At 53.2% G+C, this 12113-nt stretch overlaps 4 protein-coding genes across 4 annotated transcripts; 3 read left to right on the forward strand and 1 right to left on the reverse strand.

The window, feature by feature from the left end:
- Nucleotides 1-326: 326 nt before the first annotated feature.
- Nucleotides 327-2768, forward strand: A1O7_05112 (uncharacterized protein; the record flags this gene model as incomplete). The annotated part of the gene is made up of 1 exon (XM_007759122.1): nucleotides 327-2768. The coding sequence occupies one exon, from the start codon at nucleotides 327-329 to the stop codon at nucleotides 2766-2768; it is 2442 nt and encodes an 813-aa protein (XP_007757312.1).
- An 888-nt stretch (nucleotides 2769-3656) lies between these two features.
- On the forward strand, nucleotides 3657-5861 carry A1O7_05113 (uncharacterized protein; the record flags this gene model as incomplete). The annotated part of the gene is made up of 1 exon (XM_007759123.1): nucleotides 3657-5861. The coding sequence occupies one exon, from the start codon at nucleotides 3657-3659 to the stop codon at nucleotides 5859-5861; it is 2205 nt and encodes a 734-aa protein (XP_007757313.1).
- A 1350-nt stretch (nucleotides 5862-7211) lies between these two features.
- Nucleotides 7212-8138, reverse strand: A1O7_05114 (uncharacterized protein; the record flags this gene model as incomplete). Its single annotated transcript, XM_007759124.1, has 1 exon — nucleotides 7212-8138. One exon carries the CDS (start codon nucleotides 8136-8138, stop codon nucleotides 7212-7214), a length of 927 nt encoding a protein of 308 aa, XP_007757314.1.
- A 1229-nt stretch (nucleotides 8139-9367) lies between these two features.
- A1O7_05115 (uncharacterized protein) lies at nucleotides 9368-11686 on the forward strand (the record flags this gene model as incomplete). The annotated part of the gene is made up of 1 exon (XM_007759125.1): nucleotides 9368-11686. The coding sequence occupies one exon, from the start codon at nucleotides 9368-9370 to the stop codon at nucleotides 11684-11686; it is 2319 nt and encodes a 772-aa protein (XP_007757315.1).
- Between the last annotated feature and the right edge of the window lie 427 nt (nucleotides 11687-12113).

Genomic DNA, 12113 nt, shown 5'->3' on the forward strand with positions numbered 1-12113 from the left:
GGAACCTGCTGGGTGACCTGTCCGGTCAAGAATTGGGCAATATGTAAGAGAATGAGACTTTTGAGCTTCTTCAAGCGCTTTCTGGCTACACTGCTTCAGCTCGCGACCTCTACCTCCATTCAGACTGCTCAACGTACCCTCTCCGGACAAGGCACCACCTACGAAGGGCCGATCACAATCCTGCCCGAGTGGGACGTGCTCGGCCCGTTTAGACTTGGAACTCGAGGTACGTAGGGCCAGCCTCGCAGTACTGCCCAGCTCCTTGACCTCAGGCAGAAGTTATTTGGGGAGTAGATCCCCTCGAGTACTATGGGGGAGCCCACCGGATGCACGTGGATGCAGAAATCAGCTTCCGCAGTCCCTTGACCAGAAATGCAACCGTGCGGTGGGAGAGAGTGAGTTGCAAAACTTCAATTGCACATGATGGTAGCACCGTTGACTTCAACCTTGGTTTTGACCAAGTGGACTGGGATTTCGCCCAGAAGATCTATGGTTGGTCGGCATTCCAGTATCAAGCATGGCTGAAAGGAGGGATTGTGAACCACGGCACCACCACCCAAACAATTACACTTTTCACCGACAATATCATGGAGCTTTGGGTCGGCGACCTTCATGTTTTCGGCGGAGATTTCTTCGGCTTTGGTCGAGCTCCTCTTGTAGTGGACCTTCAACCTGGATGGACCAATCTCACTGTTCGTCTTGTCCGAGAAGTCCGTTCGATGGGAGGCGTAGGCCCTCCAACTGTGGAGTCAAGCTTGCGTGCTCAACCCGCTGTACCTGTTCTTCACGTCCTCGCAGATGATATTGTCTTACCTGACTTGGTTGACGGACGGCTCTGCAGCAATTTCGGTAGTGTCACAGTCAGGAATCAAGCCGGCGCATGGCTAACTGTCCGCCAATTGACCGCAATCTCGAAAGAAGAGATCGTCGGAGTCATGGATGAGGAGACAACACTTGCTCCGGGCCAGTCAAGGCCACTGAGAATGACGTTTGATGTTGCTCGGAAGCTTGACAACTTCCTGTTCTTTACTATGAAGTACTCGCAGGACGACTCAGAATTGCACCAACTCACATTCACTGTTGGGTTGACGCATACGAACGCATCCTCCTTGCAGAAGATCACATTCCTTCATCCCAGTGGCGTGGTCTCGTATGCGACGCTAAAGCCGCCCTCCGTGTCCTATGCATCAAGTCATGAGGTGGCAGTCCTCTTGAATCTCCACGGAGCAGGCGTTGAAGCGGGTGGTCCTCTGGCTCGCCACATGTTCGACGGTGCTCCTCATCTTCCGGCTTGGATCCTTAGCCCGACCGGGATGAGCCCGTGGAGCAGTGATGATTGGCATACCTGGGGGTTCACTGACGCTCAAGCTGCAGTGTCAGCCATTCCGGATTGGATCAAAAGCAATCATTGGAGAGGACCAGGCGTCCACACAGAGAGAGTTCTGGTTGCTGGGCATTCTAATGGCGGCCAGGGGGCGTGGTTTTATGCTTCTCATCAGCCTGATCGAGTTCTTGGCATCGCTGCTGCGTCGGGATATACTTCGATCGAGAACTATGTCCCGTATGTGATATGGACCGAAGCAGACCCTCTTCAGACCGGCATTCTTCACAGCTCGAGGGCAAGCTTTCGTCATGAACTCTTTGCTGAGAATCTGGACGGCATTCCCATATTTCAGCAGCACGGGTCAGCAGATGACAATGTGCCACCCTATCACTCTCGCCTCATGAACACTCTGCTTGCCCAGACAGGACACTTGGCACCTTACTCGGAGATGTTGGGTAAGGGACATTGGTTCACTGGAATCATGACGACGGCACCCATGATGGACTTCTACCAGCACCAACTGAACTTTTCTCAATGCCATAAAACTGCGCCAAGCCGCTTCATTTTGGTTGTCCCCAATTCGGATGATATGGGCTCCAAGTACGGTATTTTTGTCGACCAACTGTCGACGCCGGAGCGGTTGGGGAAGATAACGGTCTCGGTGACCGTGAACCCAACGAGCACATATTGGCATCTGCGTACAGAAAACATCCATCGCTTCCATCTGGATTCAAATGTGCAGCTTAGCGATCCTCCGAACGAGATCATGATCGATGACCTGCCCCATTCGTTCGAGGTAGGGTCGAACAAGGCATCATTCGTAAGAGATGAAGCCGATGTTTGGTCTCTGGAGGTCGCTCTCGACTGGAAAACTCTGGATAAGAGATACGGGCGCCAACGGGGCCCTCTGGATGCCATCCTGCGGAGTGTTGGTCCTTTTGAGGTGATTTTCGACTCGAATGACACCCTACCCGTGGCGGTACAGGCCAGTCGGAATTTCCTGCAGTACTTTGGTGCTGACACGAACATTGTTGCCCTCGCAGAGTACGAAGAAGTGTTGAAGAGAGAAGGCAATATCATCACAATCTGCCTAGGGGCTTCTGTACCCGGAGCCCGTATCTCCCACTTCCCTATCCAGATCTCCAGCGGATTCATAACACTCAGTACCAGAGATCGCAGGGTCATACACGTCCCCTTAGCAGCAGGCATGGGAGGAGTCTGGCTTCGGCCTCTTCCCGACGAGAAGCTGGAGCTGGTAGTCTGGGGCTATGACGATATTGGGTTGCGACAGGCTGCCAGGCTGATACCAACAATTTCCGGGGCGGGAGTGCCTGACTTCGTGATACTGAGCGACCAGGCAAGGTGGAAGGGCGCTGGAGGTGCCTTAGCGATGGGCTTCTTCGACCACAACTGGAACATATCTCCTGCCTCATATCTCCCGTAGTACATCTAGCGGAGCTGAAAACTCGTAAGTCTTTCCGAAGAAATTTGAGGGCTGCTGGGATACCGCCGGAGTCTCTGGCACAATGTTGTAGGTTCCTCTGGTAAGTTGCTCGACCTCTGTTGCTCCTTCTGCCTGGGATGAATGTCAACCCACGGCCGCGCCCATAACGACCAAAGGTTGGAAGCAGCCGCATCGCAACAAGGAGAGCGACCTCCCTCACGGTGAACATCTGATCTTGGCGCCTTCCTTGCTTCACTGACACGTTCTGCCAGCGACTGCCACCATCTGCCGTGATCTCTTTCTCACTCAAAACCATTCTCTCATTTCGTCCTCCACCTCTTCTCCCATCCTCCTCCACCTCGACATTTTGAACGCCTTCCTCATCTCGCAGACAATTTCTTGTCACTCTCGTTTGCCTTGACGGTGCTTCTCTTCCTCTCTTTCCTTGATCTATTGCCCTGGATATCCTTGCATGTTGTAAGGAACTCAGTCAATCACGACTCTTTTGGCGACGCCCACATGGCCACACTCGTCTCGACTGGTTCTCCAGCTGGCAAGATGAGTCGCAAACCAACCCCGACGACTGTCAAGGTCAGAGAGGAGAGTGATGATGTCTTGGTCACGGCGCCAAACACGCTGACAGTATGTTTGACTCTTTTTGGCTTCACTGCCTATTTGGCACTCACGCGCATTCACAGACTGCAACTGGCAATTCTCACTCAGCCACTTCCAACCGTCCTTCCTACAATATCTTGCAGACCGACAAGCTCAGCAACATCCAGCTGCCAAAACAGAAGGAGAAGGTATGCTACGTGCTTAATTCCAACTCTTTGTCTCCGCGAGCTGACTTCTCTTCAGACCACCACCAAACCATCTGAGTCCAACACCATGGGAGGTGGTGGCATGGAAGACATCTTGTCCCGTCTCAAGCTCAACGATGCTCGCAAACCGAGTGCCACTGCTCCTCCTCCTGTCGAGGTGAAATCCCGCAAACCTGATGACTTGAACAACCTCGATAAACTTCTCAACAATCTCCAGGATTCGAGCAAGACCCTGAAGAAGCAAGAGCAGGAACTTCGTAACGAAACTCAAACTGAAAATCACCGAGCCACCACCGCGCCAGCTCATGACAAGCCCAGCACTGCCAAGTCTGCAGCAACCAACAAGATCGACGTTGCTGAGATGATGCGCGTCAAACAAGAACTTGAGGCGGCTAGATCGGTCATTTCTCGCCAGGAACAAGAGCTTGCTGAGACCCGCAACCTCAAGCAAACCATTGATCAAGCCATGGGTCCGCCTTCTGAGGTAGACTTTGGTACAACCACCGATATTTCTGAGACCACCATCGGCCACCTCCAGAGTGCCTTTAACGCCTCTGCCCGCCCATTTACTTCGCAGAGTGGTGTCGGTGGTGCTTGGGCTGGCCAGGAAGATCATCGTCAGGACTTCCCTCGTGCTGGCCGTGGGATCTGGAACAACGCTTCCTCTTCCATGACTGAACTGTTGTCTACTAATCCCACTGGGCCGACATGGAACAACAGTTCTCGTGATGCTCGTCTCTCTGGACAAGCCTACAATGGTGTATACGGGGCTCCCTTCTCTCCAGCGGACTCCGCCTTTCAGCACCGCAACTTCTCTGGTCCGACCGGTCCGCTTGGCTATGACATGAGAACAAACAGTGACATGCTGGGCATGAACGCCAGTCTCGGTATGAGACGCAACGGTGCGCAGCTGAGAATCAATCCAGGTCTTGCTGACCCCATGACTCAACTGGGCAGCTACCCGCCAGGCGGTACCACTTTAACACCGCCACCAATCAGTCCTGTCGGTTTTCCCGGTCAGTACAACTACCAGCGAGGACTCAATACCCCCATCACTCCTGCTACTGATTTTGGTCCTGGTGGTGTCCAAAACGGTGGCCTTGCATGGCCGCTTTCGGCTGGTGGCGTCAATGCTCAGACCTATGTCACTCCGCTGGAGCCCATGAATTACCGTCGCCTTCTCGACAAGACTGTGACCTGCGACTGGAAGTATATTGTTGACAAGATTGTCTGCAACAATGACCAGCAGGCCAGCATCTTCTTGCAACAGAAACTCAAGGTTGGTACCGCCGAGCAGAAATTCGAGATTGTCGAAGCCATCGTCAATCAAGCCTACCCACTTATGATCAACCGCTTCGGCAACTTCCTCGTTCAGCGCTGCTTCGAGCATGGCACCCCAGACCAGGTCGTTGCCATTGCTAATGCCATCCACGGCAATGTCCTATCCTTGAGCATGGACCCATTCGGTTGTCACGTTATTCAGAAAGCCTTCGATTCCGTCCCAGAAGATCACAAGGCTGGCATGGTTCAAGAACTGCTTCGCCGCATTCCCGAAACGGTTATCCACCGCTATGCTTGCCATGTCTGGCAAAAGCTATTTGAGCTCCGATGGAGTGGTGAGCCACCTCAAATCATGCTTGAAGTCAACAAGGCTCTTCGTGGAATGTGGCATGAGGTTGCTTTGGGTGAGACGGGAAGCTTGGTTGTCCAGAATATCTTCGAGAACTGCATCGAAGAAGAAAAGCGTCCTGCCATCGAAGAAGTCATCGCCAATATCGACCTCATCGCCCATGGCCAATTCGGTAACTGGTGCATCCAGCACTTGTGCGAGCATGGCTCACCTCCCGACAAGCGACGCGTCATCGATCATATCTTGGCCAATTCCTACAGCTACAGCATTGACCAGTTCGCTTCCAAGGTGGTTGAGAAGTGCCTCAAGATTGGTGGACCGGAGTTTTTGGACCGCTATCTTGGAGTGATCACTACTGCTCACCCTGATCGTCCACGCATTCCACTCATCGACATTGCTGGCGACCAGTACGGCAACTACCTCATCCAGTGGATCTTGATGAATACTCACCATCATCAGCGCGAGCAAGTGGCCATTCACATTCGCAAGCACATGGTGTCCCTTCGTGGTTCCAAGTTTGGATCTCGAGTTGCTATGCTTTGCTGCAATCCCAACCAAGTCACACGTCCTGGTCCAGGTGCTGTTGTCAACCCATTCGGTGCTCCTGGCCAACCGCGCAACCAGTGGCCGCGCTTCCGCTAAGTCAAGACTTGGGGAAAGCTACGGCCAGAACACGCATCACACTTCAACATCTCATCTACTTACTGGTCATCTCTGTCAAGCTGAAGGTATTGTACAAGACTGTCGCTACAACAGAGGGGACCTACCCTGCACCTTGGAATACTGACGATGACTGACACTGAGAATGGCCGAGAGACTACCACTCCGGTGTTTGAAGTCAGTGTCATATCTTGGCCTGCAACTCTTGGCTGGTCCACATTCATTCCGACCTTACCAGACAACAATATTCAATTTGTATGTGTTTACTCAATATTGACAAGGGATGTGTCATATCTGCCATGGATTCGAACGACTCCCGGTTGACCTTGGCCGCGCGGGTGTCTAGGGACGGGAGACGCACCTTGTTGGCGGCAATTTCAGCAACCACCAGTGTTATGGGAACCCATGTTCATCACTCATGGCAATTGGGTGTGTATCTTATCATGTCCTTGACGATTGTCTTGCCGCAAGAGTGACTGGATCGGCAACAATAACCAAGCATGTATTCTCCGAAAGCAGGATCAACACATCCAGGATGATGGGGGAAATGTAACAGATAGTGAACATCATAGCTGAAACAAGTGCTCCGTATGATCTTCCGCTACGCGTCTTCTTCGAAGTTGGGGCTTGAACCCTGGTACGATGGTGTAGTTGAGCTTGTGGCATCTATTGACCAGCTGTGCGCGATGAAGGATCACGCCACAAGGATGGTGGCTACAGCAGAGCGCGACAATTCCTGGTTAACTGTAATGCTACTGCTTCACGGGCGCGGATTCAGCAGGCAATTTCAAGTGAGCTTTCCAGACGTTGATTTTCGTGAGCCCACAAGACATGCCTATGATGGGCCTGCCAGTTTCACAGCCTATCTTGTGCTCTTGCCCGCGCGCCCGAAACATGGCGGAGCGCAAGTGAAAAGCCGTCTCTCTCGTCCCGTCGTGCATGTTGCAGCGTGCGCGATACTCAATGTGATGGCGCCTGCCTTTGTCGCTGGGAACACCAGCAAGCAGTACCGTTTGCGTCGCTCGGGTCAAGTACCGTTTCATCACAGACTTGGCGATAGGTAATTGAAGGATCGGCGTGGAACTGCCGCTAACCCTACATCGTATTCGGGGCGCGAAGGTCTGTTCAGAGCATAGTGGACGGCCACACAGGCTATTCACTTTTGCCAGTATATCCGAAGCCCTGATGCTGCCGCAGAAACATGGGCCCACCTGGACGTGGCGCCTCGCTGGATCTCGCATTCAGGTAGACGCTCGTGCTCGATCTTCAGCTGGATCGTTGTGCCCGAGGATTCGCAGGAAGAATATGATTGTCGAGCAGGCTGTCTCAGTCTCAGTCGTTACTCAACAGCCCGCTCGGGGCGACGGCGTTTGGTTGCAGCATTTTGACCACGCCTTGATCTTGGCCGGACCGCACAGTCCCATTTATACCTCTGTCTTTCATGGCGTCGCTTGACTCGGCAGTCTCTTCTTCGTCCTTGCGCTCATCAGACCTCGTTGCCCCTGCACTGGTCGAAGTGACTTGCTGCTTCTCCTCTCCCATGCTAGGAGTAGTCGGAGTGTCGGCGTCCTTCTCCCAAGGCTTTCTCCGTCGCGGCGTTTTGTCAACTTTGCTTGTCCCGGGTTCGAGGACGGTGGGTGGGATGTCCTCAATGCCGGGGATGGGGAGGTTGCGGGTGATGAGGTCTACGATTGCAGCGAACGAGGTCGGGTAGGGTGGCTCGGCTTCTGCGTTTGGGGGAGTTGAGACAGCTGGCGATGAAGGTATGGCGGGATGTTGTTCATCTGTCGGCCGTTGAGCATCCGTCGCACCCCTCGTTTGCGTCGATAGCGGATCGGCTGACACGGTCGAGACGACCGCTGCATTATGCGTACCGCGCGCAGTCTGTTCTTGAGTATGATGGACATGTGGTGTAGACGAGCGCGCTTGCGAGCCAGCCCATTCCAGATATTTCCCCGGATCAATAGGCGGATCAACGTTCAGCTTGCGTGAGAGGTAGAAGCATCGGGCTTGGAGGACGAGACCCAAGTTCTGGCGCAGTTCTTCTGGCGTAGCTGGCGTGTCAGGGTGGCCTAGGATCGCCGCTAAGCCGGAGAGGAATTCTTGATCAGCGTGGAAGGGGTACGAGGTGATTTGGCTGTATATTGTTTCGAGAGAAGGTGGGCTGGAGAGGTGTATGGTGTTGGGTTCGCCTGAGCCAGTGGTGGTCGGTGCGGCAAGCTGCACAGCCTCTTCTTGTGACGGGTCTATGGTGGCCATTGTATGAGACTATAGGTACAGTACTATGGAGGTGCAGTCCACGCAGTGGAATATGGAACTTAGGACGCGATACAGATATAGCCGGGATTCGGCTTGGGAACAGAAGTTGAAGTTGGAATGATCCCGTTTGCGGGGAATTCTCCACGCCGCATTGACGTAGAGTTCGTATGGAAAACTGGAGGACGAGTAACCCAGGTAGGCAGGAAAAGATACAGCAGGAGGAGCCCTATTTCTTCCAGCTCTTCATATGGGTCCAAAGGTCTTTCGTTCTGTAGTTATCTAGAAGTCGTGTGTGTCCCCAACACGAGACCTGGCTACTTTTCCGCTGCACACAGGCTTGTCGCCGGATCGACTGTCCCGCAGCTTATGCTTGCAACTCGGAGTTTGCTATCGAGCATCCGCAATAGGCGGCTTGTCAAGCTGTCTCAACGGTTAGCCGGCTGGGAAGGCATGTCTGACAAGCTCATGCCTTCCAGGCTGTTGTTCTACTTTTCACTTCCTATCGCGGAAGACTTACTATCTCCAACTCAGTCCTGGCTGGTACTTTTCCATGTTCCTACCCCCCGTACGGATTACAGTGTCGTCAGTGTACTCCGTACAACCTTGGAGCATCCTAATCGAGGCACTTAAAAGCCTAGAGAGCTCAGCCAATCGGACGGCTCTAGTCTGGGGTGCTGGCGCTTGTTTCTGGTGCTGGCCGCTTGAGCTCATGGCCAGTGGCTCACTAATTACTGTACTATCCTTCTACACACTAAGTTCGTTCATTTATTCCTCCTTACAACACGACTAGAATTAGACCCGTCGAAACCTCCCCCCTTCACTCTCGATACGGCACTCCCTCCACGACTGCAAACCGGTCAATCGCTTGGAGACACCTCGAAGCAACCGCTTAGGAAGTCCTGACACTTGGGGCGTGCTTTGGCCCCAACCTCTATTAGGGAATTCGCGAATTCGCGTTTTAGCGACGTTCACTATTTCTGCTACCACCTTGACACAAGTGACCTTTTGGCTCGTTACCATCAAGTCAATGCTGACCTTCTGTCGATTTTTCTCCTCAATTAGCGCTCTGTATTTGTCCTGCATTGGCGCTCGCAGCTTCGACTTGAGGTTAACAACCCTCACTGACTCAATCCCGCCTACATGAGTTTACACTCATGGCAGATAAACATCCTGCAGCGGCCTCCCCTGACAACTCATTTTCCGATGGTCAAAGCAGAGCTCCATCAACTATGGACTACGTATCTGACTCTGGTTCAGATGTCATTGAAGAGTCCACTGAGCAAAGATTCACCCGCTTAATCGACGAGCACGAACGCAGTTTCAAGCAGAAGTTGAGAACACTCACCAGCTTTGCCAAAATCCTGGCAGACGATCATGCAAAGTCGATCAAACAACTGAGGAGAGCGTGCAGAGACTATATGGCAACGGAGACAGAACATGTCGAACCTACGCAGAACACCAAATCTTCGCGGCACGCCGCTGCTCATGACAAAGAAGCTGCCCAGAGGTCAGAAATCCCGAGTCCGGCTATACCATTAACTTCAGCTCCGGTCGAGCAGGAGCCTCCGCTTCGCCACATGGAGCATCGCGGAGATAATGCGGATGATGACGAGGCTGAAGCCGTGGCCGATATCAATCATGAAGAAGGGTTGTCACCAGACTACAGTGATGCCACCACAGCGAACATGCCCCATCGGATGCACCTAGCAGCGTCCCAAACTCCAGTGTCAACTCCAAAGCCGAACATGGGCGGACCGGCTGGTGGGCAGCCTCCTAAAACTAGTCCGGTGGGGACTCCGAAGGTGAGATGGGCAGACGAAGAAGAGCAGCGCATGATAAGTATTATCTACAGGTTGTCCCAGGAGACTGAACAGGAGGGGACGAAGGGCGACATGTGGAGACGTGCAGCAGTGATGCATCAAGAATATGGATACAACCGTACCTGGGGACAAATGGCTGCAAAATGGTCAATGCAAACTCGTCACAAGTGCAAGCTATTGGGCTATACCTGGGCAGAAAACGTGATGATGAAGAAGCCCCATATGCCACGGAAGAAACGCGCACTGTCCCCCGACGACCAAGTATCCGTGGACTCTCCCTTGAATTTCAAGGAGAAACGAGCGAGGAAGAGGTCCAGGGAAAGTCTCAAAACCGAAGCCACGGCATCGAAACGGAACCGCACCCCAAACCAGCCCCTCGGCCACCACAGTGAACTTCAACTCCGATACACCTTTGAGGGTGCATCCAGTGATATTGTTCAAGTGGACTGGTCGCCAGATGGGCAGTATTTTGCTGCTGCAGCTAATTCTGTCGTCAACGAGGACAGCAACTTCTCTGAAAACCGACCGCGCAACCTGCTCTACGGCTCAGTTCCCACGAAGACGATTCGTGAGTTGCCCGAGCATCGCATCGAGCGGCCACAGGGTCAGCCGCAGCATGTCTACACGACTGTCAGTGCCGTCAGATTTGGCCCAACCGGCCATAGAATGTACACGGGCGGATACGATAACAAGTTGAGAGTCTGGGACGTCGAGGACGAGACCCAGATTGGGTGCAAGGCGGAGTTGCTCTACAAGAACAAGAGGATTGAAGTGATGGACGTAACTGGAGATCAGACCACGATTGTTGCTACTGGCACTCACAGTGGAACAAGATCTGTTCGCGTATTCATTGGCGACGCGGACCTCACTGCCGATTGCCGGGAAGTTCGCCCTCTCCGAGAGATGGGTATGGACGTATTTCCGTATGCTCCTACCTGTCTGAAGTTTGGCAAAGGACAAAGTCAGAACAGACTGATCGCCGGCTTTGGACAGGACAGCGACACTCTTGATGGGACCTTTGGCCCCGGTTGCATGCTTGTGTGGGAGTTTGCCGAAGCCAAAAGCGTGGCGATGCCCTTTGACCGAGGCAACACGTTTGTGTCCGATTGTACGTGGTCTCCCAGTGGCGACCTCTTCGTCGTTGGCGCCGTGACGGATCCCTTGGACAAGAAAGAGCCATGGGAGCACTCCGTCGTGAAACTATACTCGACAAGAGAACAGCAACCGACGATGAGTTTCCGCTGTACAGCAAGAGACATCAATGATGTGACGTGCGATTTCGACCTTGTCACGGCCTCGTGCACCGACGGTTCGACCTACGTCTGGGATCGACGCCACCCGCGAGTCCCCGTGCATATCTTGAGGCATGGCAAGCCGGTCGGCGGTTACGCTCAGGGACTTGATCGCGAGCTGAATGATGTTGGTGTGAGATATGTGGAGTGGTCTCGCAACGCTGGCCAGCTCTATACCGGTGGCAGTGACGGGTTCCTCAAGCTGTGGGATAGCCGTCGCTCACAAGCTGATGTCCTTGTCCAGGATGTTGTGGACATTGGAAACGAGATACTCTGTGGCAAGTTCTCACCCGACCATTCGTCTCTGGTGATTGGTGATGAGGACGGCCGTTTACATCTTTTCGGCAAGTCACAGACACCACTGCCGAAAGAGGACTTCAAGTTCATGTTGGCGGAGAGGTGGGCGGGGCAACCAGCGGGAGGGTCTTCGGACTAAGTAATGCCGTAGAGAAGTGGTTGAGCGGGAGCAGAGGATTATTTGCCAGAGGATTATTTGCCAGAGTTTTGGTTCGGTCGATAGACAGGAACAAGGACATGCGGGATGGATGTTGGGATGTTGAAGAAGATTCTTTGTTGAGTTGAGCAAGTTACAGCGCGGTGATACCTGAGATACCCAAGATACCATTCTTAGACAGCTTCTTACCCGATGTAACACGGGCTTTTGGTTCAGAGGACGAAATCAGAGGCATGACCGAGCCCTGACAATTCAGCAGTATCCCCCGGACGGGAACCATGTGTGTCGAGATATCGGGACTCATCAAATTACCGAATCATAGTCTGTGAACAACGTCCGACTCACCTGGACTGGACCGAGTCATAAGTACCTCGGCGGTGACTAGACTCTTCAAAACATGAAGTCGTAG

The sequence above is a fragment of the Cladophialophora yegresii genome (assembly GCF_000585515.1).
Source record: "Cladophialophora yegresii CBS 114405 chromosome Unknown aczIN-supercont1.3, whole genome shotgun sequence".
NCBI classification, from domain to species: Eukaryota; Fungi; Ascomycota; class Eurotiomycetes; order Chaetothyriales; family Herpotrichiellaceae; genus Cladophialophora; species Cladophialophora yegresii.